This window comes from Lingula anatina, chromosome 10 (genome assembly GCF_051362555.1).
Source record: "Lingula anatina isolate TDL-2025a chromosome 10, LinAna3.0, whole genome shotgun sequence".
Taxonomy (NCBI): domain Eukaryota; kingdom Metazoa; phylum Brachiopoda; class Lingulata; order Lingulida; family Lingulidae; genus Lingula; species Lingula anatina.
In genome coordinates, this window is record NC_141776.1 from 18,587,976 (window position 1) to 18,615,268 (window position 27,293).

General features: G+C 38.6%; 2 protein-coding genes across 15 annotated transcripts; one reads left to right on the top strand and one right to left on the bottom strand.

The window, feature by feature from the left end:
- Nucleotides 1-53: 53 nt before the first annotated feature.
- Nucleotides 54-11,572, top strand: LOC106160365 (peroxynitrite isomerase THAP4). 5 transcript variants are annotated; one of them, XR_015331312.1, is made up of 7 exons: nt 198-344; nt 953-996; nt 1,469-1,628; nt 4,648-4,757; nt 6,106-6,209; nt 7,548-7,651; nt 9,354-11,572. XR_015331312.1 is itself a non-coding variant. In XM_013536951.2 (6 exons), exons 2-6 carry the CDS (start codon nt 987-989, stop codon nt 9,507-9,509), a joined length of 540 nt encoding a protein of 179 aa, XP_013392405.1. In that variant the 5' UTR covers nt 54-178; nt 953-986; the 3' UTR covers nt 9,510-11,572. The 5 variants fall into 5 exon arrangements, 4 of the variants coding, with proteins under 4 accessions (XP_013392405.1, XP_013392421.1, XP_086852976.1 ...); XM_013536951.2 differs by lacking the exons at nt 198-344; nt 6,106-6,209 and adding an exon at nt 54-178; XM_013536967.2 differs by lacking the exons at nt 198-344; nt 6,106-6,209 and adding an exon at nt 75-178 and having other exon boundaries at nt 956-996.
- LOC106160325 (beta-1,4-N-acetylgalactosaminyltransferase bre-4) lies at nt 11,479-27,293 on the bottom strand. Of its 10 annotated transcripts, none has more exons than XM_086996838.1 (9): nt 27,108-27,293; nt 21,000-21,088; nt 15,847-15,895; nt 15,249-15,574; nt 14,885-15,117; nt 14,320-14,507; nt 13,906-14,028; nt 12,898-13,002; nt 11,479-12,335 (listed from the first exon to the last, which is right to left on the bottom strand). In XM_086996838.1, exons 4-9 carry the CDS (start codon nt 15,469-15,471, stop codon nt 12,170-12,172), a joined length of 1,038 nt encoding a protein of 345 aa, XP_086852964.1. In that variant the 5' UTR covers nt 15,472-15,574; nt 15,847-15,895; nt 21,000-21,088; nt 27,108-27,293; the 3' UTR covers nt 11,479-12,169. The 10 variants fall into 10 exon arrangements, with proteins under 10 accessions (XP_086852964.1, XP_086852963.1, XP_086852961.1 ...); XM_086996837.1 differs by lacking the exon at nt 27,108-27,293 and adding an exon at nt 24,753-24,936 and having other exon boundaries at nt 21,000-21,084; XM_086996835.1 differs by lacking the exon at nt 27,108-27,293 and adding an exon at nt 24,753-24,936 and having other exon boundaries at nt 15,789-15,895; nt 21,000-21,084.

A 27,293-nucleotide genomic window follows, 5' to 3' on the forward strand; every position in this document is an offset into this window, starting at 1 on the left:
CTGATTGGTAGAAAAATTAAAGCCGAAAGTTTGTGTCCAATCAAATCAAAGGTATTATTTAAGTGGTGGTAGCGCGACATCTGGCGGCGCTGTGTGACCTTGATGTTGTCCTTAACACAGAAAACGAGCAAGAACTCACCGTTCGCGGCTGCTTGAACGCTGGAAACGTGTTAGAAGGGTAAGTTATGTCAGACAGACGCAGTTTTGTCACACGCAACAGCAGTTAAAACAGGAGGGACGATGAAGTTCTCGTACAGTATTCTGAAAGGTCGAAATGTTTTTTTGGAGAGAATACGTTGTTATGCATGGGTGACATCTAACTGTGGGAAAGACAAGTCTTGTGGGTCAGTAAAAATTATTCAGTTTTTTGAAAAGACAACTTAGGAATAGGTCTGGATAATTACGATAAACTCGGACACATTTACAGTCTTCGTCTTTCCATGTGATACTTAAGTATGAGTGGAGTTAAGTATTTTTCAGTGACCTTTTTCTTCTCAGGCCAATCCTAGATTATTTTATCACACTTAACCTTAATGTTTACTTAACGAGTGTATGTTGACACTCCTTGTTAAGTGGATTAGTAAATGTAAAAGCTAAAAAGGTCCATTTGGGTTAATGTTATTTATGTAGCTTAATTTATCTGGGATTTCAAAACTGTATTTATTTATTTCATTTTATTATTTATCTCTTTATATTTATTTATTTAGTGCCATAATAACTGATGCAGATGATTGAAGTATGATACATCTAAGGCCTTATGCCAACAAATGTTGAATTTTTTTTTCTGTTCATTAAGAAGATGGAAAATCTGTTAATCATGAAAGAAATCAAAAGAAATAGAATGTGTCAGACCTTGATTTAATTGATAGCTTGTATGCCTTGGGTCAAGTCCTGAAATACCTCACTTGTGATAACATCCATGTGTTTGTTTGATGTTTTTCTTTTCTTTCAGAAGTGCATGCAGTAGTATAACACCAGTCAGACTCATGTCATGCTGTAAGTATGTTGTATTTATAATTTGTCATTTATTTTTCCTGAATATTTATACAAAATGTTTAACTGCAAATATTTTGGCAATTTAAGTAAATGTTAAATTTGATATGTTTTGATAATGAGGTCACATTTTTACTAGGCATTTCACAGTCATTTTTTTCACCTATCACCGTTAATGGGTTGAGGTTCTTTTCCCCAAAAAACATAAATCATCTAAAATTAAAAGATATATATATATATATATATATATATATATATATATATATATATATTTACTGTTTTTTGGTGATGAATTATTGAAAACTGTCATGTTTTAGATTTCACAAGGGTTTTTGGAATTGGTCAGTTATAAAAAAGTAAAGACTTTACTGACCTACCTGCAGAAATTCATTCCTACATCCTAAAAGTTTGTTTGGTAAAAAGAAAAATTTAAAGAATTAAGCCAAATCTGTTTTCAAGGTCACATTATTTCCAGCAAAACCACCTCAGCTGCATGAAGTCGTCAAACCTTTAGCATGGCTACTGGGAAAATGGCGATCAGAGCACGGCCGAGGGATGTACCCAACAATGAAGAACTTCACTTATGGAGAAGAGGTGGAGTTCTCACATATAGGACAGCCCAATCTACAGTATAGGTAGGTGTGAGTTTACTGTCCATGGTATAGGTAGGTATGAAAGTGTTCTGGACCATGCTTGAAGAATTTTTCAATGTAACAATACAAGACAGTAATATGTAATCATTATGAAGTCCACTGTTAATGAAGTAGATGCCCACATATATAAATATATAAAAAAAAAATTTTTCTAAAAAGGAATACATTTATATGTGAACAAAAATCCTGAGATGCAAAGAGATTAGAAAGATGACTGACTATGAAGTAACAGATATTGATCAACTATGCCCTGTCAGAGGCAGCCTTGGTGATGACATATTTGTAGAAAAATTCTCACAGTACAGAAATAAGCACAGCTAGTGAAAATAGTCACAGAAATGTCTGTTGACACTTTGGTGTGTGTCTGACTTTGTGATAATTGACAAGTGGGTGATGTGTTATTCATGCACCTGTCAGTGCAGGTGGTTAGTCAACCATGTAACCAGGTTTATAAAAGCTGAAGTTGATATGGAATGAAGGGCACCTGTTCCATTCCTCTTTATAAGTGCTTAGTTGAATGCCAGAAAAGGATTCTTTTGTTGTCTTCGATACTTTTTTTTGTCCAAAATCTTATTGTTCGAATCAGTTTTAGGTACCTTGTGAAAAAACCATGTATGATTGTTTTTGAATGCTGAAATTCATAACCCTGCAAAAAAAAAAAAAAAAAAAAAAGGAAGAGAAAAAAGGAATAAAACAAACACGCAAGGAGTGCATTAACTATGCCTTAACCAGGCAAAGGGAAGTAGAATCTTCAAAAATGTACTGTACCCCAGTATATATATAAGATATTTCGGAGTTTGCAACTCGATACATTAATGATTGGTAATTGTATAAGAAAATGGTGAAGAATACCTGGTGAATTTGCTGTGTATAAAACGGGCTACTGGCAGTACGTGACTGGCCATATTTTTACATTTACTTAACCTAGGCTAGCTAGGAATCTAAAACATCTCAATATGCATTGGTTTGTTGCTTCACATACTGTATACAATAGTATGGTAACTGAAAACAATGGGATATGGTCCTTTAAAAAATGCGTAGAGTTGCCACGCAGGCCGTCATGGGTCACCAGAGGGGTTCCCCATACATACATACATTTCACCTAGGTCTCTACTGTACGTTCTACATACACCCCATTTCCATAGATTAGATCGACCTACTTTAGATCGACCTAACTCCCTGGGGGTTCACGCTAAATAGCTGTCAGCCGGGCGGACACGAAAGTTAATTACCTCTTACAGCTTGTAGTAGGCGGGGACGGACACTTAAGGGGGATTATCTGACAGTAATCTAGTGAGACTCCCCGCAGTGATAGATCGATCTAAAGTTGTGGGAATAGACCCTTAGATTAAAGCAATGTTGCAAGTACTCTTGCTGAATGTTTCACAGATTAACATGCCTCCTCTTTTTGCCAGCGCTCTCCCATAACCACCAGATCTTAAAAATTCTACTCAATGTCAGGAGAGGTGTGTTAATTTGATTACATTCAGTTAGGTTCCCTACGGAATTGGATCAATACCTATAGAACAAAGTTTCATTGTTAATGAGCTCTAGGTCAGTTTTGTATATGTTGCTTAATGTTTTATGTTACAAGTAGCATCCAGTTGCATTTGTAAGAAACGTGTGATGTACCTTTTACATATACCTATGACAAATGTCCTAAACTTATATAATTTTGAACGCTTAATTCAAGCGTGGACTCGAAATAGGACATTACGTTTTAGACTTACATAGTGGATAACGCCATCCGAAGATTCCAGGGTTCGTGTCAGATTTACGTAAGGTCGCGCAAAGAAAACCCAAGTCCACATAATGACCAGTTAAATGATTTATTCGTTGACGCTAGGTAACTACATATTCTAAGTGAATTAAGTCTCCATCTCTTAACTCGTCCGCTCCGTGCTCCGTCACTTCCAATCTCCTCCTCCGCTGCTTCCTTCTACATGTCTCCCGTATATCTCCCTGTTCAATCCTCATCACTTACTTTAAATACTATTTTGTTATCTTTACATGGATCCAGTGCTGCACTAGTATGAGTGTTAAAAATAAATACCTACAGTTACAATTGTTATTATTAATATTATGACTTTTCTATTTGAAAGGCCATATGGTTCAACTGATAAAGTTTGCACATGATTTTTTATAACAAAAGATTATTGATGTAACCTTGATCTTTCAAAAGTTTTTAGAGCAAGTAAGTCAACAACAAGCCATTGTGTAGCTGATGCACTTAATTGACAACCATATACACAACATTTCATATTAAATTAGTTTATTTTTACTCAGTTGAGTTGTTTGACAGAACCAACGATAAACTACTCGGCATCCATAATTTGCCTGCATTTTTACTCCCAACTTAATAAATAACTGATGGCACTGAAAACTCCTTTCACACTCTGCATAGTAACCCAGATAATGCCCAGGGATTTGACCTTTTTTTGAGATGTGAACTTTTCCACCCATAACTTATATTTTATGTGGGGCCTTGTGCGTGCCACCTTGATAAAAACACCTTTAGAATTCCCACTGTTTTGTCAGGTGAAACATTCTTTACCTATTGTGTGTGGTTATTTGAGGTCAAGCCAAGGGGGTGTGATCAGCTGTTATTTTTTAGGTTATATACTATATGATGGCATGGCATTGTACATGGCCCTATTCACCTGGTGCAATATGTGCACACTTTTGAGAGATTGACAGCTTAATAACCTGGCTATTGTAGAAGACGATCAAGAAAAATTAACAGAGCTTCTCTGCTCTAATTCAGGACTTGCATTGTACAACATAATTTCTCCTCTACATTTGCTCAGAATTAAATCCCTGTCTTCTCTACATCAAGATTTGCATTGAACAATTTCTTGATTTCTGTGTTACAATTTGCCAAGAATGAAACTTCTCCCTTTTTTTTTTAATTCAGGATTTATATTGTTCAGTATCACATACAGTTTTATATGCTACATTTGCCAGTATAACTGTATTTAAGTTCCTCTCTGCTCTGTTCCAGGGCCTACTCTTGGATGGGTGACCACGACACCCCGATGCACAGGGAGATAGGATATGTCAGGCTACAGCCTGGTAGTCTACATGTGGCCTTCATCATAGCTCATAATACGGGTGAGGATGGGGCTCCTCTTGGGTGAGGGGTTGGAAACTGCTAGGTGCCACCTGCTGGCATTTATTATTATTATTATTATTATTATTATTATTATTATTATTATTATTAAGTTATTTTTGTAATGAAGTTTTGAGCTGGTAAGATAGATTTGTTAATACTGAGTTGCTATATCTTTTATGTCAGAGGTCAGACATATGAATATATATAAATGTACAAATTTGGAAATAACTTATGCACATATTTTGTTCCAGCCTGACAAAATAAATCATATACTACAAAATGCTGTTTTAAAAAGCATGCTTGCAGTGTCTACCACTTCAACACTCTTGCTTTATTCTGTGCAAATGATGGAAATTTTGCCTTGGTGTTTTTAGAAAGCCAGTTCTGCTCACTTTTGTTCAAAATGTTTGTTAAGATTTGAGATTTTAATTAGTTGTCAGTGGTATAATCTCATCAGAGCAATGATTACCTGTAGATAGTGAGGCAAGAAGCATGTCATTCCAAAATAATTCACACACACTAAGAAAAGCCAGAAATTTACTTACAAGTACATGTTTGTGAAAACCCTCTTTACAATACATTTACATTATTAGCACATTTAACTTTAATGATTTACATCCACTGGAATTTATAGTACCACCACCTTAATACACAGCTGGGGGGGGGGGGGGGTATTTCTGATTCAAGCACCTGTCTTGTGTATATGCCCACATCTGCATCTGTGCCAAATACTATGCTACAAATACACACAAGACTTTGCTACTCAGGGCAACTTCTTTATCTCCAAATTTCCATTCATACCTGCTTGTTGCATGTGAACTTTACCATCTATTCAGTGCATTGCACTGGATCAATATATTCAGTGTATTGCATTCCCTGCTGTGGAACCAGGAAATCTGGACAACTTTTTAATGATATTTTGTTTTTTATTGGCCTGGCAAGCTTCCAAGCATGGCGAGCATCGAATCTGAGGCTCGAAGAACGAAGACATTTCAAAGACTTTTTTTCTGATTTTTACTTGTCACTTGAATTTTATCCTTGATTTATTTATCCATTTATTTTTATTTCCTTTAATATTATTATTATTATTATTATGTACCAGTCAATATGCATGACCTCTATTTATAGCCCAGTTTATATGTTAATTTGCATGTCACTGCCCCCCCCCCTCTTTATTTCCTTTCTTTCTTCCCGTGTAACAACTCAAAAACATGTCACAGACTATAAATTTCTTTTGCTTGTTTGTGTTTCTGCAAATTATTTAAAGCTCTGTTCACTATATGCACGTTTGATTGCAGCAGTTTTGCTTCAGTGATCTTTATATCTGCAGCGTTTGTTTGGCTCTAGGCTTGTCTGAGGTAGAGGAGGGGGAACTGGCGGGCCGCTCCATGCACCTCACTTCTACTCAGTGTGTTCGGGTGTCTTTTGGTAAAGAACCGGCAGTGAAGAAGGTGAAACAAATTTTTCTTTGAGTAATGTTTTCTACATCTCTGTGATTTTGAAGTGAAGGAAATAGGAACAAACATGGAAATCCTGTCATCTTAGGCCGCATTCAGAACAGTGGACTGTGACACTCTGAGGGCCAAATATGACTATCCACTGAAAAGTGTGCCATCTAATCCGCTATTAGAGACTGAATAGATTCCCATGGGGAAGAATTCAAGTGGGTCGGCCATGTTTGACCCTCGGTTAGTTAGTCAATTATTCTGAATGCAGCCTAAGAGGAAACTTCTTTTATTTGGTATACTTTTGGCAAGTTTTTGCTTCCCCAAGAGTAATCTGAACTCTTTTAACACAGTTTATTTATTTAGTTATTTTTTCACTTTACTTGTTTGTTATCACAACTTTTTTTCGGGATGTTATTTCCAAAACATTCATTTTGAAAGTGTTGTTATCACTTCACTCGTGTTTAAATATGTTATATAATTTATTCATTCTTTTATCTCTATTTATCTATTACTAGCATGCACTTGCTTTGCTATGCTTTAGGTGTGGCTGTTATATATAATTCCAGTGTTCTAATTTGCATGGGTTGCTATGGACATTTAAAGACGTATTGCCACACAAGTTAGGCAGCCCATCTCTTAAACCCATCACCATAGTTTGATGCAGGCTGTCAGGCTCTTCAGACAATAAAATGATTGTGTATTTATCGTTGGGAATTTATTTATTTATTTATTTATTGACAATAAATACACAATTACTTTATTGTCTGAAGAGCCTGAAAGAGGCCAATACATTTATGACAAATTATTAGCCATTCCAATCATAATGTGACTTGTTTTGACTTTTAAAAAAATTATTTATTTAAATAGGTGTGAAGGAATTTCACTCACTGACTGTGGTGAGCATATCTGTATAAGGCACTCCCTAGAGAATGGGTAGCCTATCTGCACTATAAATACACCTAATTGTTTGTGTTCTCTATCAACCTACTTGTGTGGTTTGAGAATATACTGTTATATTTTTTTTATCTATTTTAATGACGTGTGATACTGTATGTCTGTTCATTAAACTTGCACCACACACATTTTTGCAGAAAGTACCATGAAACAGCTACGTATTCTTCCATTACCCTTTGCGGGGAAAAAATCCGAACAAAAAACTTTATACATTTCAGGGTTATGATTTGCATATTCCGTGATTGAGAGAAACAAGAACTATTACTTCCACCACCACCCCTTTCTTATCCCTTATCCCTTATCCTATTGTCACCCATCCTGGTGATCCTCCATCCCTTAACTATCCCTTAACACCTGTCAGGATTGTGTTACATGTTACAATTTCAGGTTTGTCTGAAGTAGAAGAAGGGGAAGTTAATGGAACGACAATAAAACTTGAATCAAAAGGAATTTCCAGGCTGTCATTTGGCAGTGAACCCTCAGTGAAGAAGGTAGATTTCTGTTGAATGGCTTTTGAACCACTCTTTAAATTTTTGATCTATGTTTGTGTTTGATTTTCTGGTTGAACGTACAAATTTTAGTTCTCTTGGAATGTCTTTCCTCTATGTATTTCTTAATTTTTTCTTTGGAAAAAAAAAAAAAAAAAAAAAAAAACAGGCAATGGTTTGGATCTGAGGGCTGTAAATTGCTGTGATCTGTGTGTAGTCTGTACCATAATTTTGATTCCCGTCATCTAATTAGGTCAAAAACAGCAACTTAAAAGGAGAGTAAAATAGTGTTGGCATTGTTTCATGAATTACCAAGGACATCAAATTATTTTATGATCAGCCACCGTGTTTTATGCTCTTTGATTTCACCATCAAAGCTATGCATGGTTGTTTTGGAGATGCCAGAAAACACTCAATGGTGACTTAGAGTCAATGTCGGGAAACACATGTTCTGGTAATTGCCAGTTTGGCAAACGTTTCTGCACTTACCCTGTGATTTTGGGCATTCCTTGCACTCCTTGGCGTTAATGAAGATGTTTATAGTTCAAGATGAAAATGTCAGATATCAGAAGGGGAAGGACAGTAAAAGAGCAAGCACCTGCTCAGACAGTGTATGTGTGGACAGTCAGTCTGAAATTAGGGATTTGATCACAACAGAATCCAGTTTTACAAAATTACTTAAACCTGACGGTTGTTCTTAACTCCTAAATTATTTATAATTTATTTATTCATATATTTATTTTAATTTTTCAATTTTCAGTCAAAACCCAATGTACAAATAAAATGTCTAGTGTCCTAACTTTTTTAGGTCTGTATATAAATAATGTTTTTATTTGGGTGACACTTTCGGTTATGTTTGATATGAAAGTTGCGCTTCAGCAATGGTGCCTTTGTCATTAGTGATGCAAGGTTTGTGAAATAACACAGCCTGGATTAGAAATCTGAAGATAAAGAACTGTAGTGGCTTGGTTGTGGTAGGTGGGAGATGCTGTCATTGCAGTAGTTGAGAAGGATGTGCTGAGCATTGTGCTGGGAAGTGATTACTGGATTGGCTGATCATGTAGCATGTGTCATATGCGTCAGATGTAGAATTGTTAGGAATAAACTGGTCGAGGCCCTTATTCCTTTCCAGCGTGTACGCTTAATTAACATTTCAAGGTACTAATGTAATGGGTTGTGTTGAATAGATAAGATAATGCTTGGGTTGATATTAAACAAATAAACAATGAAGTAAGTATATCAATAAATGGATAATGATGAAGTAAAAAAAAAAAATGTGATAAGTACCACTAGTTTTGTTGAGTGAAAATGTATGAATTCCCTAATGTCAAGTCTGAGAAACAAGAAGGATGCATAGTAGAATTTATAATTTTAACAGAAATGAACAGTAAGTTTATTACTCAGATCTGCAAGCTGGTTGTCATTACCCAATTAATCTTTTGTCACAAACTGCAAAATTATTCACATGAGATATTCAATGGACCATGGAACATCAGCCGCTTCACTAAAGTGTGTGTGTGGGGGGGGGGCATAAGATCTCTACTATGTGACACAGCGCCATCTGTGTCATTCAGCAACTGATGAAGATGGCAGACAGTCCACAGACTTAACTCATGGCAGTAATTTTGCATTTTGTGACAGAGTACTGGTACTGTTATCATCCACCAAAATGATGACCCAAATATTCCCTGTTCAAACGTTCCAGATAGTTCGCACATTCAGGATGAAGGAGGAGGACGTACTGGAGCAAGTAATGTACATGGAGACCTCACGCACGCCACTCACTGAGCACCTCCGTATCCAGTATAAGAAACAGAAACACCACGCCTGGGAGGACAACGTCTTCTATACTGCATACTAGACATGGGGCACCTGCCAGGATGGACGGAGAGGAGTCCAGGGGATATACACTTTGTGGACACAATTGCAACAGATTGTTTATGCTTAAGCATGTATTTCTATGGTAATTGGTGGCCATTTTGGATTTTTTCCCCATGCGTGGATTTTTCAGGACATTGAGTATGTTGACAAGGAGACTTCAAGGAATTGCATTATGCAAAAAAAAAAAAAAAAAATTCTGCTGCAGTTTTGTCCAGTTTTATGGCAAAAGTGGTCCATCTAGCCTGGACTTTGGGGCAGGGCTGACATGTACCAGCCAAGATGCATACAGGACATTTACTTTTAATGGGACAGTAAAGGGGGGGGGGAGGGGGGCTTGATAATATGCTGAATTCCTTTCTGCTAGGTATGTCCACACTGAAGCTATTCTAGCGAGGTAGTTATTTAGAGTACCTTGAAGGCATTTGTCAGCTGATATTCCATATTACAATGTTATACAATTAATATGACCACCTTTGGTCACATACTGATATATAATTATCTAATATTCTGCCATATTATAGGGTTAGGGGTATAATGTGCTTTGCTGTGTAGTGTTATGTAACTTAATCAGCTTTTACCTGTGCATAGTACAACATATCTGTATAGACTATGAATATTTGACAGGGAAGTAAGGGCTAATATTTTGTTAGATTTTTTTCTCAGTTGTATATATGTTTGATATGGATATAATTAAAAGATTATGCATTTATTGTCACATGTACAACCTCGATCAGAATCTTCTATCAACGTAAACTTTTAATGTTTAACAGAAGAAAGGACTACGAAGGATGAGTAAGAAGGCAGCCTCCGGAAGGTGGGGTGTACAGCTGCAGAAATAATTGTTCTTTTCGTCTACTCTCACCCAAGTAACACATGCACCTCGGAATGCATTCGGCATATGAGACACTGCTCCTAAAAGCCCCCTTTATACTGGTCGGCGTCCCTTCTGCGTCCCGGAGTACGGCCCCTTTTGGTAGTTAACAAATAATAATACTTAAAGTGCCGACAAATGGCCTATCTGCAATCAAAGCCATATTTCTGTTCCTTTTTACGACCACAGCGATGCCAGTTTCTTGGTTGCACAGCGGACGCAGAAAGGGCGGCGTCCAGTATAAAGGGGGTTTAGGCACAAGTAGCTGTAGAATTCTTTTCTCCTTAAAAAACTGGCTTATATGAATCAAAATCCATTTGAGTGAGCATTCCTTCCTGACGTTGTGCACCCTACCTTTCCGGAGAGCGGCTCCCAAAGGCACTGTCACACTTAGCGTACAGAACTTACGTACGAGAAAAATTAATCGTGGGCAGACAAACACAAAGGGCTCGTCATAACGCGAAAATATTTGGGGCACGTTCAGTAACAATTTTATTTCGTGCTTGCATTGCCATTTGAATGCGTAGACACGGTGCAGGCATACGCTCACAGTTGTGCGTATAATCGATGTCTTTACGGTATGTGTGACAGAGCCTTAGACAGGGTTCCCATACCTAGATCGATCTTACGGGATCGGTCCGTCTCCAAGAGGTTTCTCGAGAAATTGCTTTCAGCTTAAGCGGCTTGGCTAAAGCTGGTAAACGATAATTAATCACCTACTTGCTGTTTCAGTAGGCGCGACAGCCATCAAAGCCGCTTTAGTCGATTGCAATTTAGTGAAAATCCCCTTGGAGATAGATCGATCCACAGTTAGTACGATAGGCTCTGGGAATGGTCTCTTAGAAAACACATACACCTTCGGTGAGTAATAGCCAGAACCTTATGCATTTACCTTTTCATATATGCACGTTCGTCTTAGGCCAAGTGTCACAAGATGAGGGCGTAAGAGGCAGGGGGATTTAAAAGTAACATGATGATACCAGTGATGGGTTGCATTAAACCATCATACATTGTGTAAAGGTCAAGGATATTAAAACGTGTAATCCATTCCTTTCACTTATCAATGTGAACACGTAAATAGGTATTTTTATTTTTTTATTTATTTTATAACCACTATTGTTAAAGGGAGCACCGTCATATTGTTGGAAGTAAAACACGTTTTTCTGAATGATCATCATACATTTTCTTCTCAATCTGTAGTTATGTATTAATTTTTTTGTGGAAATGTTTGTTTAACGAGACGAGACAGCTTAGTTTATTGGCATACCTCTCGAAGTGAAAACGGTCTTGGATATTAAATCCTTTGAGGTGCATTACTCGCAGCAGAACGAAAAACGTGTTCATCTAGTACTAGCGTCTGGCAGCTTGATTGGAATCCCAGGTCTCTACATCTGTTTGAATTTAATATGTTTGAATTTAACATGAAATGCATCGGTGTAGGCTAGAATGACGTTCATTTAATAAAGTCGCTAGAGGTCCATCTCACGTTCTCTGTAAATCAAATAATTTGGTTGAACATTCATTTTGCACGTTTGTTCAATTACGACGTGTGGAAATTCTTGTTATATTTTTATGATATCTCTTGGAGCATAATAAAAAACTGACATTAAAACAAATGTGAATTCAGATTATTGCTGAGTTTTAAGATCAGTCTGATCTGTTGGTACGGGCGATGAAGGCAGACGTGAAACGGAAGCACCTTACGACAAATTACACAAAAATGTTTTAAAAACTAGAAAATTAAAAAAATATCTTCTCAGCCATGAAATTTATTGGCCTTTTATGTTTTCTGTCCTTCCTTCGTGTTCCCAAACCCCGATATCAAAGGTAAAATGAGTGAAGAGTTTTCTGGTCTTTTTTCCTACTAGTTTATACTTGACATTACTAAGTCCATCCTGCCTGTAACGAGATTTTGTTCCTGCTAGTAAAGAGTCCCTGTAAAATGAGAAAAATGTTTAGATTACCGAGCACAATGTTCTCATGATGATATGCAATGCAAAGATGCCATTACGGCTTGATGCAATCTGAGGGTATTAATTATAACTTCGTAGGTAAATGTGCGATTCATACAACGCTGATATATAAAATGTCAGTTATATATTAAAAAGATTCTGGGTGTCTAAACATTGAAACGTGCCAAACGTTTGGATGACCTCGACCACTTCATTGTGAAGGGTCACGAGCAGCCTGGAATGGTTCAATGTTTAGATTCCTAGATACTGGCAGCTAAAAAATAATAATGCGAATCAAGAATCAATATCGCTCCATGCAATCAGATTAACAAGTTTCATTTTTGTTTCTGCGGTACTTCTATAATCACTGGAATTTTTAGTCTGCTCAACGTCAAGAGGCGTGTTTTAATATCCGATTAAAATATGTTAATCTGAATGCATTCAGGGAGATTCCCCACGTAGTTGGATCGATCTAAATAGAACGATAGTTTTATTTGGAATGATCCCTTAGTATAACCCTTCACTATATTTCTAGATATACGTACATTTCTCTTTTGAAAAGCACCCATTCCCTCTGCTTGTGCACGATCATTTTGTAGCGACCAATTATTTGTGGCGGCCGCTGCAGCTTTAATTTTGATTGTTTGAGCCTAAAACAAAGATAACCGACCTAGACGACTACCCAAAAATGTAATATATATATATATATATATATATACTGACAGGTGTGGCAGGAATGGCAGTCCTAGGAATGGAAGTCCAGGGTCTCGTATGATTTGTACAGGTTAGGGTTAGTCGGAGTATTGGGGTTAGTATACGTGACAAATGTCACCTGTAAAAAGTAATAGGGAGCCGACTATAGTTCTTAGCAGGCTACCATACCTGTCACACTAGTAGTGGTGATGAAAGCATTCCAGGGAATCCTTTAATATAATGTCCATCATCAAAGTAACACATATAACAATTAAATGTGTAAAAATATAAAAATTAAAACTGCTGTCCAGAGTGACTGTATAACTTTACAACAGCAACGTCACTGAGGTGTAGTCACTTATCGGATGTTTGATTACAGAGAAACACTCAGCCTTCAAACTCAGAATTACCAGGGGTGATATTTTATCAACTATCTGCGGGTTTCAGGCTTTTGGGGAGCCAAAAATATTAGTGTCCTGGGTGCCCCCCTCTCCTGGACCCCACGCCGTGTTTTCTGACTTTTCCACTAAATGATGAAGTTTTTTTTTTTAATTTTCAGGTTTAAATGGTGATCCATACCGAATATCACCACTAAAACATAAGTTAGTCCATTTCTTACCTACCCTTAAAATTTCCTCAAAATCCATCCATGACTTCCTGAGCTATAAAAATGCTCACACAATATACAATCACCTCCACGAAGAAATAATGGTAATAATAATGGTAACAACATTTTTTTTTCAATAATCCTTAAAATGGGGGCAATTACGCCCCCCCCCCCCCCCCCCCCCCCCCCCCCCCCCCCCCCCCCCCCCCCCCGTTCAATGGCGGCAAACCTCCAAAGCCAATCTGAACCTCACCTTGTATACATGTCGTCGTCCTCTCCGCCCCATCCCCAGTACAAGTTGGAGTAGCCGTTCACTTTGAAGTAAGCCGCAACAGGAAAGGATATCACTCCGCCTATTAGTGTATCATACATAGTGCTGAAAAATACCCAGGTCTGACGTTTAACTGCCATATGACAGGGGGCTCTAAAGTTTGTTACAAATTTAAATTGAATATTTTTAAGTATTCAACTTTGTAACAGACTATAATATAATATAATATAATATAATATTATATTATATTATATTATATTATATTATATTATATTATATTATATAATACATTGGGTACAGGAGAGAGAGAGAGAGAGAGAGAGAGAGAGAGAGAGCCCATTTCAACACAATATTCTGGAGGCAAAAAAAAAAAGGATGAGAAGAGAAGAAACCTACTCGTATCCAAACTTGCTGACAGACGGCGACAAGTGGGTGGGCAAGTCCCGGCAGTGGTACAAATTGTGGTCGTTTTCTAACAACATGTCAACGTCATGGAATATCACACAGTCAAAGTGAAATATCTTCCAACTCTCTGTAAATGCTGCGTTCATGATCCTGCCTTTGTTAAACGTGCTGTTGCCGTACTGTAATGGTAAACAGGCATTAATTCTCCGCGGGCTTTCTAAATTGAAGATGATATCATTTATAAGGATGAAACTACGGGTGTGTAGACGACAAGCAATTAATGTGCTGCCAGATTCTGCGATTGACAAAATATTTAGCTGTACAAGTACACACACATCTCACTCTATGTATATATTTAATAATCAGACATTAATATGATCAAAGGCAATATATCTGAATAATAAAAAAAATAATAAAATAATAATAAAAATAGTAATGTGTCGAGGGACGTTTCTCCCCCCCCCCTTATGACCAAATTTTAGAGTGAAAATGATGCTCTCAATAAAATAAACAAGTAAAGAGTGTACGATTTAAACCTTGTGTAGATACAGTTTACCTGTTCTGTTAAAACGATCCTGAAGTCTAGCTTCTGTCTTTTGAAAATGGGTAGATAATTTTCAAACCAACGAACTAAGTGGGGCCATCTATCTCGAAAAGGTATTATAATCAGGACACGTGACCTGGGTTGGCAGTCACGTGGTGACCATGAACCGCCAGATGTCACATCCGGGTGTCTTGTTTCAATTTCTTCTAAAGATGATGCTTTTAAAGACGTGATCTTGTATCCAACTGAAAAAAAGAAGCAAATTAAAGGGACGCAAGTAACCCACATTGCTATTATTCCTTGGGATTAGCATTTTATTCATGGTTTAACACTAGACTGGGCTGATCTACCAAAAGTCAAATCTTTGAAAACTTACCTAATTCGTGTAATTCCGTCACAACCCTAGGGCATTCCGTGACGTTCTTCGTTTCCTGTCCGTTCTCATTGCTCACAGTGCCGTTGATCATTGTCTTTATTGGATGCGTGAACTTGGTCGTTTCACGTCTGTTGTAGATCAGGAGAAGCAATGTCACCAATATCAGGAACTGGATGGCCCAAAACGTCAGGAAAGTAGATAACCCTTTTCCCAACCTAACCATGCTCGACTAGTGTACCGCTGATATTATGACCCTGCCGACGTTCTTCTTTTTCTGTATTGTTTTCACAGAATTTTTTTCAAGACTGGAGAACAAATCCCTATACCTGAAACACATAGATCTTGCAGTTGACCTTCCGTGTCGCTGACTTAATGATATCATCCGATGCTAACCAGCAGCCAGGCGTAGAGCGCAGAGAATATAAATGACTAGATAATAACTGTAATTACCCTAAGTAAGAGTCTGTATTGAAACTACAAGTAACATGCGTGAAGAACTTGTCCACTTGCAAACCGACACCGATGAAGTCATAACATCACCTTCTTCAATATGTTCAGATGTGCTGTTCTATTTCCCGCACTGTTACTACTGTCTTACCCGTCCTAGAGGAAACTTAAATCTCAGCGGTAGTCAGTATCACTCATGCCTGAAACAAACAAACAAAAGAAGGAATTTAATAGAGAGAAATTAAAGACAAAAAAGTAAATATAAAAGAAATGGAGTCTTGTTTTGATGGAGGATTTACACACGACTCTAAAAGGGCTTTATTTCGTTCTCTGGGTTTACTACAAGTACGCCAAATATTTCTTCTATTGAGGGCAAAAGAGGTCTGATCCATCTTCATACAAACCTTCTCGAACAGTGATATGACTTCCTATCTTGCCTTGAATTTCAAAACAAGCAGAAACAAGTGCTATCATTTAACGGTACAATTGTCTGAACCACAATAAATTCTTCATGGTAAGGGGCCACGATAATTCGACATCGAACTTTTCGTAACTGATGATGTAGGTGATCTTTATAATAATCATGCTACATTTACGTAAACACGCATGCCAAATTTTACTTGGAATCTTTGAATCGATTTTTTATTTCACAAAGAGCACGACAATCGTTCATCTTATTATAACACATTCGAGTCCTGCTTGTTTGTTCATTTCCAAGCTTTAGTCTTAGGGCGTATTCCCAGACATTAAGATCGATCTATCCCCGTGGGGAGTCTCACTAGATTACTGTCAGTTAATCCGGCTTAAATGTCCGTCCCGCCTACTACAAGCTGTAAGGGGGTAATTAACTTTCGTGACCGCTCGGCTGACAGCCATTTAGCATAAACCCCCAGGTCGTTAGGTCGATCTAGTTTGGATCGATCTAATCTCTGGGAATGGGGTCTTAAACATATATCAAGGGGTGGATCCAGGATGCCATTTAGTACTCTTTACAACTATGATTCAGCTAGTCAAAATTCTAACTTCAAGAGGGGACCATTGGTGTGATTTTTTTCAGAAATCGAAGCTGGAGTCAGGACCCCCCTGACCCCCACCCCCCATCCCTAATTCCGCCACTGTATACGCGGCGCCTCTCTGCGATCTCTTCAATTGACTGGAGTATGCTACAAGTACGCTAGTATAATTCTGCAAGGAGTCATACACGTAAACCCATTTAACATTACCATTCATAACCTCTAGTCAACAATATCACTTTCCTTCAAACAGTCATTGTTTTTTTAGATAACACTAATGCTTTTACCCACATTAAATCTAAATAAGTAATTATTTAATTGAAAACATATTGATTCACTTCATACACTAGGTAATGTAAAACGCCAATCTCAAGCCTCCTACATCGTTTGTATTAGCTTAATAGTGTCGCAACAAATTGCATGTTACGAGCTACGCTAAGTGAGGAAATAATGCCAGCCGAGATATGGTCGGTGATTTTGCCCAATTTTTCATCTTTGAATAATTTCAATTAATATTGATACTGTGGGTTTTCTGGGAGTTCTCACAGGCCTTAAGTAGCTTTTATTCTGTTAGTGTCAAATTTTCTCCGAAAATTTAGTAGATCTTTACTCGAAAACCACCAGTTACCCTACTTCTAAAAAGTAAATGTAAACATTGTGATTGCTTATAATATGAAAAACGTTACCTTCTACATTGTACTACATTTATATGTTATCTACTTGCTGAAATCCCTGACAATTAAAAAGGAGCCACCCGGCCGCCCGATGATTAAAGTGTAAAAGTTAAAGGTGCACATAAAATGCTGGCAAAGTGTTGATTGTAATGATATTATAACCTTAAGTCTACCATGACCCTAAATTTTACACGTTCCCACCAATAGTTATAAATGATATGCCAATCTGTGAGGTTACACAGTTCAAACTTCTGGGCATCATATTAGACCGACCGGATGGCCTTGTGGTTAGAGTGTCCGCCTCCGGAGCGGGAGGACGTGGGTTCAAAACCCGTCCGGGGACATACCAGTCCTTTATAAACGGTACCTGCTGTCTCCCCGCTTGGCACTCAGCACTAAGGGGTTGAAGCAGGGGCCTGGTCAGGCAGTGCAGAAATGATATCTTAGCTATATATAAGCGCCTAATATGGCAGCCGAGCTGTATCCTCCCCAGGGAGGTGAGACCGTCTACGGAGTGCACCAGTGCAAAAATGACCAGGCTTCCTTAACTTGAATATTCATTTCATTTAAATAAATTACATAATTGTATAACCTTCGGGTTGCGATTATCCAATAAAGATTACACATCACAATAAAGATTATTATTAATATTAGCAATGACCTAAAATGGGGTACTCATGTGGATCATATATATATATATAAAGGCAAAACTCTATTTCCTCCGTCAACTGAAGCGAGCTAAGCTCAGTCCTGCTGACTTAATTCAAGTTTACCAAAGTATTGTGCGCTCAATTCTAGAATATGCCTGCCTTGTGTGGCGTCCAGGACTAATTATAGAGCAATGCAAACTCTTAGAGACTGTCCAAAGTCGTGCTTTGAAGATTATTTTCCCTTACCTACACTATGATGAAGCCTTGAACCTGGCAAATATGTGTACTTTAGATAAACGAAGGGAAGATCTGTGCAAAACTTTCTTTTACAAAATAACTGAATCCTCTGACAAACTGAATCACATCTTAATTGAGCAATCCAATCGTCTTTTAAGATCAAACAATAGATACAAAGTGCCAAAATTTAAGACCGACAGATTCCGATGCTCTTTTATTCCATATGCACTTTTAAATTTCAAATAGTATTATGTTGTCTTTTATCCTAAGTACAATAATTTTAAAGTTCAATTAGCAGTCTTTTAACTCAGTTTTATTCAAGCATATATTCATTTTATTTTCATTATAATTTTCTTAACACTCTATGTACAACTTCAAATCACTGGGTTGCAATCTTAATAAATTATTATTATTATTATCTCTACAACCAGCAACCAGAGACATGTCCAAAAGTGTTTATTATGCAAGGATCAGCATAAACTGCAGCAATACCCAGTTATGCAAGAAAAAACAATGGACGAGAATTGGCATTATTAAGGATAATGAACAGCGTTTCGGGTGCTTGCGCATGGACACAGAGAGAATGAATGTAGAAATAAAAGAAATGCCAAAAATGCAACTCTTACCATCCAGCAATCCTACAAAAGTTAAGTGGTAGGTGTAGCAGTGTGCCATACGAGCCACAGTGCTGAGAAAAGTTCTACCCAACTACCAGACTCGGCACCGAATGATCCTGAATTCACCGGTATATCGGACCACACTACCCGTTTTCAAGGTGTGAGTCAGTACGCATTTCACAGTATCATACCGAACAAATTTTGAGTGGTGATGCAATGCTTTTCAACCCCGCTGAGAATCGTAACTATCACATCGCGTACTAGGCAAGAGCGGTGTCGCGTCTGTTACTGTGAAATGCGTACTGATACACACCTTGAAAACGGGTAGTGTGGTCCGATATACCGGTGAATTCAGGGTCATTCGGTGCCGAGTCTGGTAGTTGGGTAGGCCTGTGAGAATGTGCACTCAGTCATACTCCCAGTAACAGTACTATGCTCTGTTTGTAACAATTTCTAATTTGACCTCCTTTCTTATCGTTAACGCTTTGCCAGTTGATTTACCAGAGCTGCGTTTTTTTTTACGTAATGTCGCCCTTTTCTACACGAGCGATGTCGATATACCCTACATGCCCCTAACAATCTTACCATTAATTCTTTTAAATAAAAACTATAGGCCTACAGGTCAAGCCACGCTTCTTGAAGCTTACGAATACACTATGTTTGATATTTTTAATTGGTTATATCGTGAATAATCGTGAAACCAGAGGACCTTCCGTTTCGCTGATTAAGTGATCCAATATACTTCATATGGAGCCTTGACTTGAATAAACTGCTTTACTTCGTTCATGGGTTTAATACGTCGTATCTTCCCTCTGTCAAGGGGAAAAGAGGTCTAATCCATGTTTTTGAGGTTTTTGTGTGTTTATCAGGGGCGGATCCAGGATTATTTGAAGGTGGGTCCACGGCGTGGGGTTGGGGGCCTGCTGAAGGGCCCCGCAAAAATTTTGGTATTTTAGAAGGCGATCGGTGCCATTTAGAACTACGACTCAGCTAGTCAAAGTTCTTTATATTAATTCCGAGAGAGGAATATAAGTAATTTTTTTCAGAAATCGGAGGGGGGGGGGGGGGGGGGGGGGGGGAGGGTCAGGACTCCCCCCCCCCCCTGACCCCCCCCTAAATCCGCTACCGTTTATAGTGATCAGAGACATATCTGCTGTGCGTTAATTTAAACCGTCCATTGATTGTAGCCTATAGTAGGGCAGAGACCAGGTCAAAGTGATAAGTCAGGTTATCTACTATGACCAAGCTCTGTTATCTTGGTCTTCCACTTATGTCGTCCTTAGTCATTGGTATACATTGCGAAATCGAAGAGATATGTTGAAGAGTTTTCAGTTTATCTTCCTATCTGACAAACCATTCACCACAAAAATTACCCCAATTGTGGACTATAGATACGTGCCAAGGATTGTCCGCACGTAGTCCTGTTTGGCATTTAATTTATCCACCGATAAAAGTAGCAACTATAAAAGCACATATGACAAGACACCCAGGTTAAATAATGACTATTAATAACGTTTTTTTTTTAATTCGAGTTATATTTATCTTACATTATCTATATTCTACACACGCCCCCCCCCCCCCCCCAAAAAAAAATCTTCGGCATCTACGACTAAATCGAAATGACATATGTACATACTGAGTACACACATTAACTAAAAATAAACTATGTACATGAAGGCTGGGAAAAATAATGTTTATATATTCATCTACACATAATTTTCTCGCCGTGTGACAATAAGACAACGGTTCAACTGCTCTTTGTGCCAAAAAGCCCCGTAGGCTGGGGGAGGTGGCGGGAGGCGTCATAATTAACCGCCAATGTCGACGCACGAGGTCAACTATGAATCCAAGTTTCATCTAGGTTCTTTGTTATTATCTTTCAAACTGGTTCCGTTCAGCTAAGTTACTTTGACAGTTGCTGGTAACAGTCCTGAATGTTGAAAAATCTGTTCAGTTTGGGCATGAAAGGATTCCACTCACCCAAGGCAATTACTAACCCATGGTTGTTTGGTACATTTGGTACATTTGGTATGTGCTTATGTTAAATGACAGGATACATAAACCCAATTAGTTCTACGTATTTCGGTTATTAAGTCACAAGGCATATCCTTACCTGGTTGTACTGGTAGAATTCGATTCCCAAGATTTCCCTTGTAGTATATAAACCAGTGCTCTGTCTCCCGCCTGACTGCAAAGCGCTACCTGAAAATAACATGTGGAATATTGCTTAGCAATTGCTTCCGTTTACCTGTGCGTCCGTTCAATATGAAAGATTAGATTAGCGGCATTAAGCTTTTGTGGATCCAAAGGCCTCGCTTGCTTTTCTACAGCAGAACGGTAGTGTTGATGTTTAACGCCACACCGATGCTTCATCTCTATAGTGTACGCCGGTAGTCTTGTGAACAGTGTTATCTAAATTTACGTGGTGCACTCACCGCAAACTGCAAGCTCCTTAAAGAGATAGCAACTCTTCAAATGTCATTCAAAATTCCACAATAAATACATCGTAAACAACATAAAGAAATACAATAAATTCCATTTTACCACCAATACAGCGGTTATCGCAGTTATTATAAAATCTGTGCTTGCCATCGGACCACGTGGACCTTCATAAATGGCTACCATCTCTTAAGTAATTATTACAAAAACCACACTTTTTAAGAAAACAATCGACTTACTTTGAATGTTGGAACGGATTCATAAACCATGAGAAAGTTTGGAGAAATTGTCGTTTACCCCAGAAAATTCCGTTTTATGGCACTTTTTCTGCCAAAATGAAGAGTTGCCGTCCCTTTAATTGCTTTATCCGTCGCCCCGTTACGCACGACGATAAGTTCAAGTTTTATCAGAAAACATATGCAAATCACATTATCCACTATTTAAGAACCACCAGCTTGAGTTTTCACTTATAAGCAGTATACACGTGCATATATTATTATATCATTTATATAACTGTCAATAGGGCGTGAACATATGCTTAAAATAAACCATTTGGAGGCACAGTGTATATCTATATGCACATCGACGGAGGTATGGGCCAGATATTCGGTGAATAATAAACCAGCTCGCATCCCGCATCCCAGTTGCCTTATCGCAAACTTCTTATCGCAATTTATGTAAATTGTAGCATATGTCAACAGTAATTATCATGACGACGAGTAATTTTATAAACTGTCTTCACCGACGTATGCACCAATGCAGTTAGTGGTTTGGCGAGGAGTAGGCCTACATTTCTTCGCGGTTACCGCAAACACGTGGTATAAATATTGCAGACACGTTTTTACTTCAGTAATCCACCATTAAAGATGCATACAAAGTCAATTTTTTTCACAAAAACCAACCAAATGCCAGCATATAGTTTCAAGTAGTATAACTAAGAGAATTACCAAAAGGCATTGTTTAATTTTACCCGAAAATGATGTTTGAACGGATTTTTCTGCTGGCATTCTAAGCTGTATGTCAATGGCTCAGGAAAGTAGGTCAAATTTACAACCAAAAATTTAAAGAAAGGAGCAGTCTAAAGGTCTTTTATGGCTGATTGAGTGATCTATTCAGTTTATCCCTTGGCATGTCCAATTTATTTGAGTCATATAAGAATCTAGTAGAAGTGGTTTACATGTGTTACTAGGAATCCACGCTCCAGCGATGCTCGGTTCGTATGTACCTTTAACCTTTCATTTATAAAAAGTCGATGAGATAGTTTGTGACTTCCTTGAGTGTAAGGAGCAAGTGGATTTTCACGGGGGGATAAAATACCCCGAAACCGAATAAAGCTCATACCGGCACTATCACATAACTTCTCCGAGAATGTACACATGTAGGCCTATGCCGAGTTGTGTAGGGCATGTAATGAGGAGATGTAGAATAGAGCAACTCGTTGTACATCAAGGAAAATAGCTCCCTATCAGGCATTGAATAGATTCCACGCGGGGATCGCGCAACAAGCTTTCAAGTGGGTCGGCCATATTTGATCCGTGGGTCTGTTAGTCCGCTGTTCTGTATGCGGCCTTACACCCCATTTCCATAGATTAGATCGACCTACTTTAGATCGACCTAACTCCCTGGGGGTTCACGCTAAATAGCTGTCAGCCGGGCGGACACGAAAGTTAATTACCCCCTTACAGCTTGTAGTAGGCGGGACGGAGATTTAAGTCGGATTATCTGAAAGTAATCTAGTGAGACTCCCCGCGGGGATAGATCGATCTAAAATCTGTGTGAATAGAGCCTAAGAGAGAGAGGTGTGGAGGGGGTAGATCGCCAACGCTATGAACCAGAGCGCGTGATGTTGAGGGGTCAAAGCACTTCCGTTAACACCTCTTGGAGATAGCGATCAACAACACAACCGCGAGGGAAAAGCTGCCTAGGCTTTGTTTGTCATAAACTAGGACTCAGTATCCATATTGGACAATATAGATATTGAGTCGTACATGAAGTTATAAACTAGCCAGTTGCTTTTACCAGTAACCTTACCCTGTTAACTTTCAAATGGGCAACGAACCCCCTTAACTGACACAAGTTGAAAAAGGACATATATAAATTTTCCTGGCCAAAAGGGCGGTACGTTCGAGCCACCCCCCTCCCACCCCCGGCTACGATTGTTTCAGTGGGAACGAGACCTTTGCTATGCCAGCCTTTCTACCTGACTTGAGCCGAACAAATAACTCCAGATACTTATTGTTCACCCAGAGCTCAATGGTGTAGTCAACAATGCAGTCAGTCAAATAGGTGACCTAACCCCGCTATCATTTCAATATTCTATATGAAGACGCAGAAGACTAGAAATTAAACTTTACCCGCACGCAAACGAAGTAGATACTCCAGCGCAGTAGACTACTACAATTCTACTGCAAACATGCTTCAAATCTGCTTCGACTGGGGAGCTAATTAGCATATTTGAAACATGCTTCTATCATGCTGCAAATCTACTGCATTAATGCTCCTCCTCTGTATGACCCTATGTAATTTTTGAAGTAGAATTGCAGTAGGCTATGCTGCATTTCTACTGCAAATATGCTCCACACCACTACTGCGTTAATGCTTCTTTGCTACTTCGATACTACTGCATTTTCGTGCGGGTAGTGTGTGTGTGTGTGTGTGTGTGTGTGTGTGTGTTAACATTTTAATGTACTGTCACATATTTCAATATTCGATTGCATTTTCACTATGAATGTAAAACTTTGACCTTTTGGTTGTAATTTTAAGTATATAATTGTAGTTATACATTAATCTTTCTTCTCTACCCCTCTCATGCCCTAATCTACCCCCGTTTTATCTAAGCAAACACTATACTAGATTTTTAAAAAAGCTGATTTATTGGAAAGGCAATAATGACAATGATCTTGATGTTGTTTTTTTCCTAAAATCTTCAATAATTTGTTTCGTCTTTAAAACATTATACTTTATGTCGTTATTCGAGTATCAAAAATCAAATGTCGACACTTGATTCCGATAATTAAACTCAGAAGTGTTGACGAGGCCGGAGCATCTAGCAGGATATACATGTAGGCCCCTATTTGTCAAAACGTGACTTACGAGGGGTGATTGGAAATATTTGAGCTTCTCCCATCATTTGTGGATTTCCATGTTTTTTATCACGAGAAACCAACATTTCTCATATAATCATATAAAGATTGACATTATTATGAAATGCCAAGAAAACGATATCCTCACGTATGGGATTGCTAGGAGAAATCAAGAAGACAGTGCTGCAAATACTGCCATTTGATCTCAGTCACAAGTATCTGCAGTTTTGAGTGATACAGGATCACAGCTTGTTGAATAATATAGGAAAATAAGAGGAATGCCAAATAAACACTGAATAAAGGTGCAGTAAAGAAGTCTTAGTGAGCTAATTTGTTACGTGTACCTACTTGAAATGACTCGCCACTGTCTTTTTCGCTAGTATCATCTTCACCCCTCGCTATGGAAAACGGACGCCCTGGTTGTGCTTATTACGTAACACCTTTTTAGGGGACTACGACCCTTTCCTACCTGTATATATGCACCGGTACGTGTTATGAATTTTGGCTCTAGGTGACTAATAAGGGTGTGTTCAGATCAAGTTGGTCAGGGGGCTAACAGGTTTGCGAATCAAATATGGCCGACGCACTTCAAAGCTTGCCGTATAATTCCTTAATAAATACTGAATAGATTCCTCGCGGGGATTACGCGGTAAGCTTTCAAGTGGGTCGGCCATGATTGATCCGCGGATGTGGTATTCCGCGGATCAACTTGCTCTGAATGTGCCCCTAGCTTCCAACAAAGATGTTCACTCAAGGATGTAGGGCCTATATCCCCTCTAGTGTATTTTTGTTATCGGGTAGTCACGCGGGACACATTGTGTGACGGAAAAATGGGTGGGGAGAGGATGTTTAAAAGAAATCGTTCTAGGTTTTAAAGTGTGGGATTTTTTACCAAAAATTTTATTTATTAAAAAAAAAAAATAATGCGAACAGCAATGATAAACTTATCAATGAACCATACATTTTGAGTGTGGGAGACTCGCAGGGGTCAAGGGGAGATATGGGCGTGGCTACTGAACTCAAGTGTCACACAGGAGGTCCCTCTATGGACGTATTCAGAACAGTGAACTAACTAGTCCGACGGTCAAGTATGGCCGACCCACTTGAATACTTCTCCTCGGAGACGCTATTTAGTGTCTATTAGGGGATTAGACGGCAAGCATTTTAGTGGGTCGCCATATTTGACCCGCGCACTATTTAGTCCACTGTTCTGAATGTGGCCCATAAACTATTAGGTAGACTAGCAAAGAGAGCCCTTGTCACCAGATATGTGTGACACAACACACTGTCACCCGAGCGACATACATGTAGGCCTATATGTCCTGTAATGAGTAGCTGAGGAGCCAGGTTACCCAGGCTCTTCATGTAGACTTTCACGTACCCTCTATCAGGTCCACAGATTATATTTTCACTAGATATGAACAGACTTGTCTCTGGTTAAAATAGACGGCCTATCTGATATCTCTGTATTCGGAGTAGGCCTACATAGAATAATAACTGCGGCCCTGGTAGAGGATAGGCTTTTATCAATTAAAATCAATTAAAACAACCGAGACAGGCAGATACAGCCAGAGCCTGCTATTTAGAACTCAAAATTCGGATGTCTTCATCTGCAGGGTTATCTGTGCGTGGGTCGGCCCCTCTATCTCTCACCATCTCTCTGTCATCTTTTATCCCTTAATTTAATTGGGATTTCAATTAACCTGCTGCATACACTATGCTAATGACCTGGACCTGAATCTACCGGGGTATGAAAGCTCTACCTTGCATACATTCACTATCTTCCAAGAATAATTAACAGATTGCATTTGACTTACTTTTTCCAGCCAACACGCACGGGGGAAATTGTCCGGGAATTGGGGTGGGGGGTGGGGAGAGGGATTGTCTTGATACCCACCTCTGGGCATGTATTTACAGATATTTCGCTGTGATGAGGGGTAGGGTATGCTCGAACTAGTGATGACAAGGCAAAGGAGTGCGCAGATGCAAACAATTCAGTTAGTGTCGTGGCCATTCTTTCAAATAAGTATGGTCTATATCTGAATCATGAATCACAATGCACTATTAAGGACGGAGTAGGCCTACTACAATGGTTAAAAACGGACGAGTCGGCGCATATTTTGTTGTGAGCAAAACTCCCTCCCATGGTTTGCAAGGCGTTCGAGGGGCGCAGGTGGAAAGACTGCCTTTGTCAGTTTGTTTTCTATTGATTTTCATTAAAACAGATTTAAGAAACTACTCCGAGCTTTAGGGCGGTGAGTCGGTCCTGCGTTTGATAGCCCAGCGCAAACAAAGGGTAAAAAGCAAGGTCCTACTTTGATCGTCTTTCTGCACAAAATCAGAAACATAGTTCTCTTGAAATCTCCACGTTCTATCTGACGTAGCAAAAAATATAAAAGAGTGTATAAATGTATCAAATACTTTTCCAGGAATCAAAAGAATAACGTAATCAAATGAAAATGTTTGATTAGTGAAGACTACGGATTACTACTAAAAGCAGTGGTAGTAGATAGACAAAATCATTCTGACATTAACTAGCTTTTCAAGCCAAATCAACATTCAAGTAAACCATAAACGAAAAAAGGTCCCTTGAATTATTTAGTCTCTCTAGCCACATATGATATATTGCTCGAAAAGATTCGTGCTTTTTATCGGAATCTTTTACACAGATGAGAACGATTTCTATCAGTGAAACTTACTGTCAAGTCTTGAATTCTTCCCCCTAATGTCGCTTTTTTTTTCTTCGAAGTTAGGATCAATATGCGCAGAATCTAGGTTTGCGAGGTCACAGTATTCTTGCCATCAAATTGACCGAAATATTGCTTGACCTGCTGCAGTAGTTAAGTACACACGTGTGGTAAGTCCTCCTATAAATTCACGACACA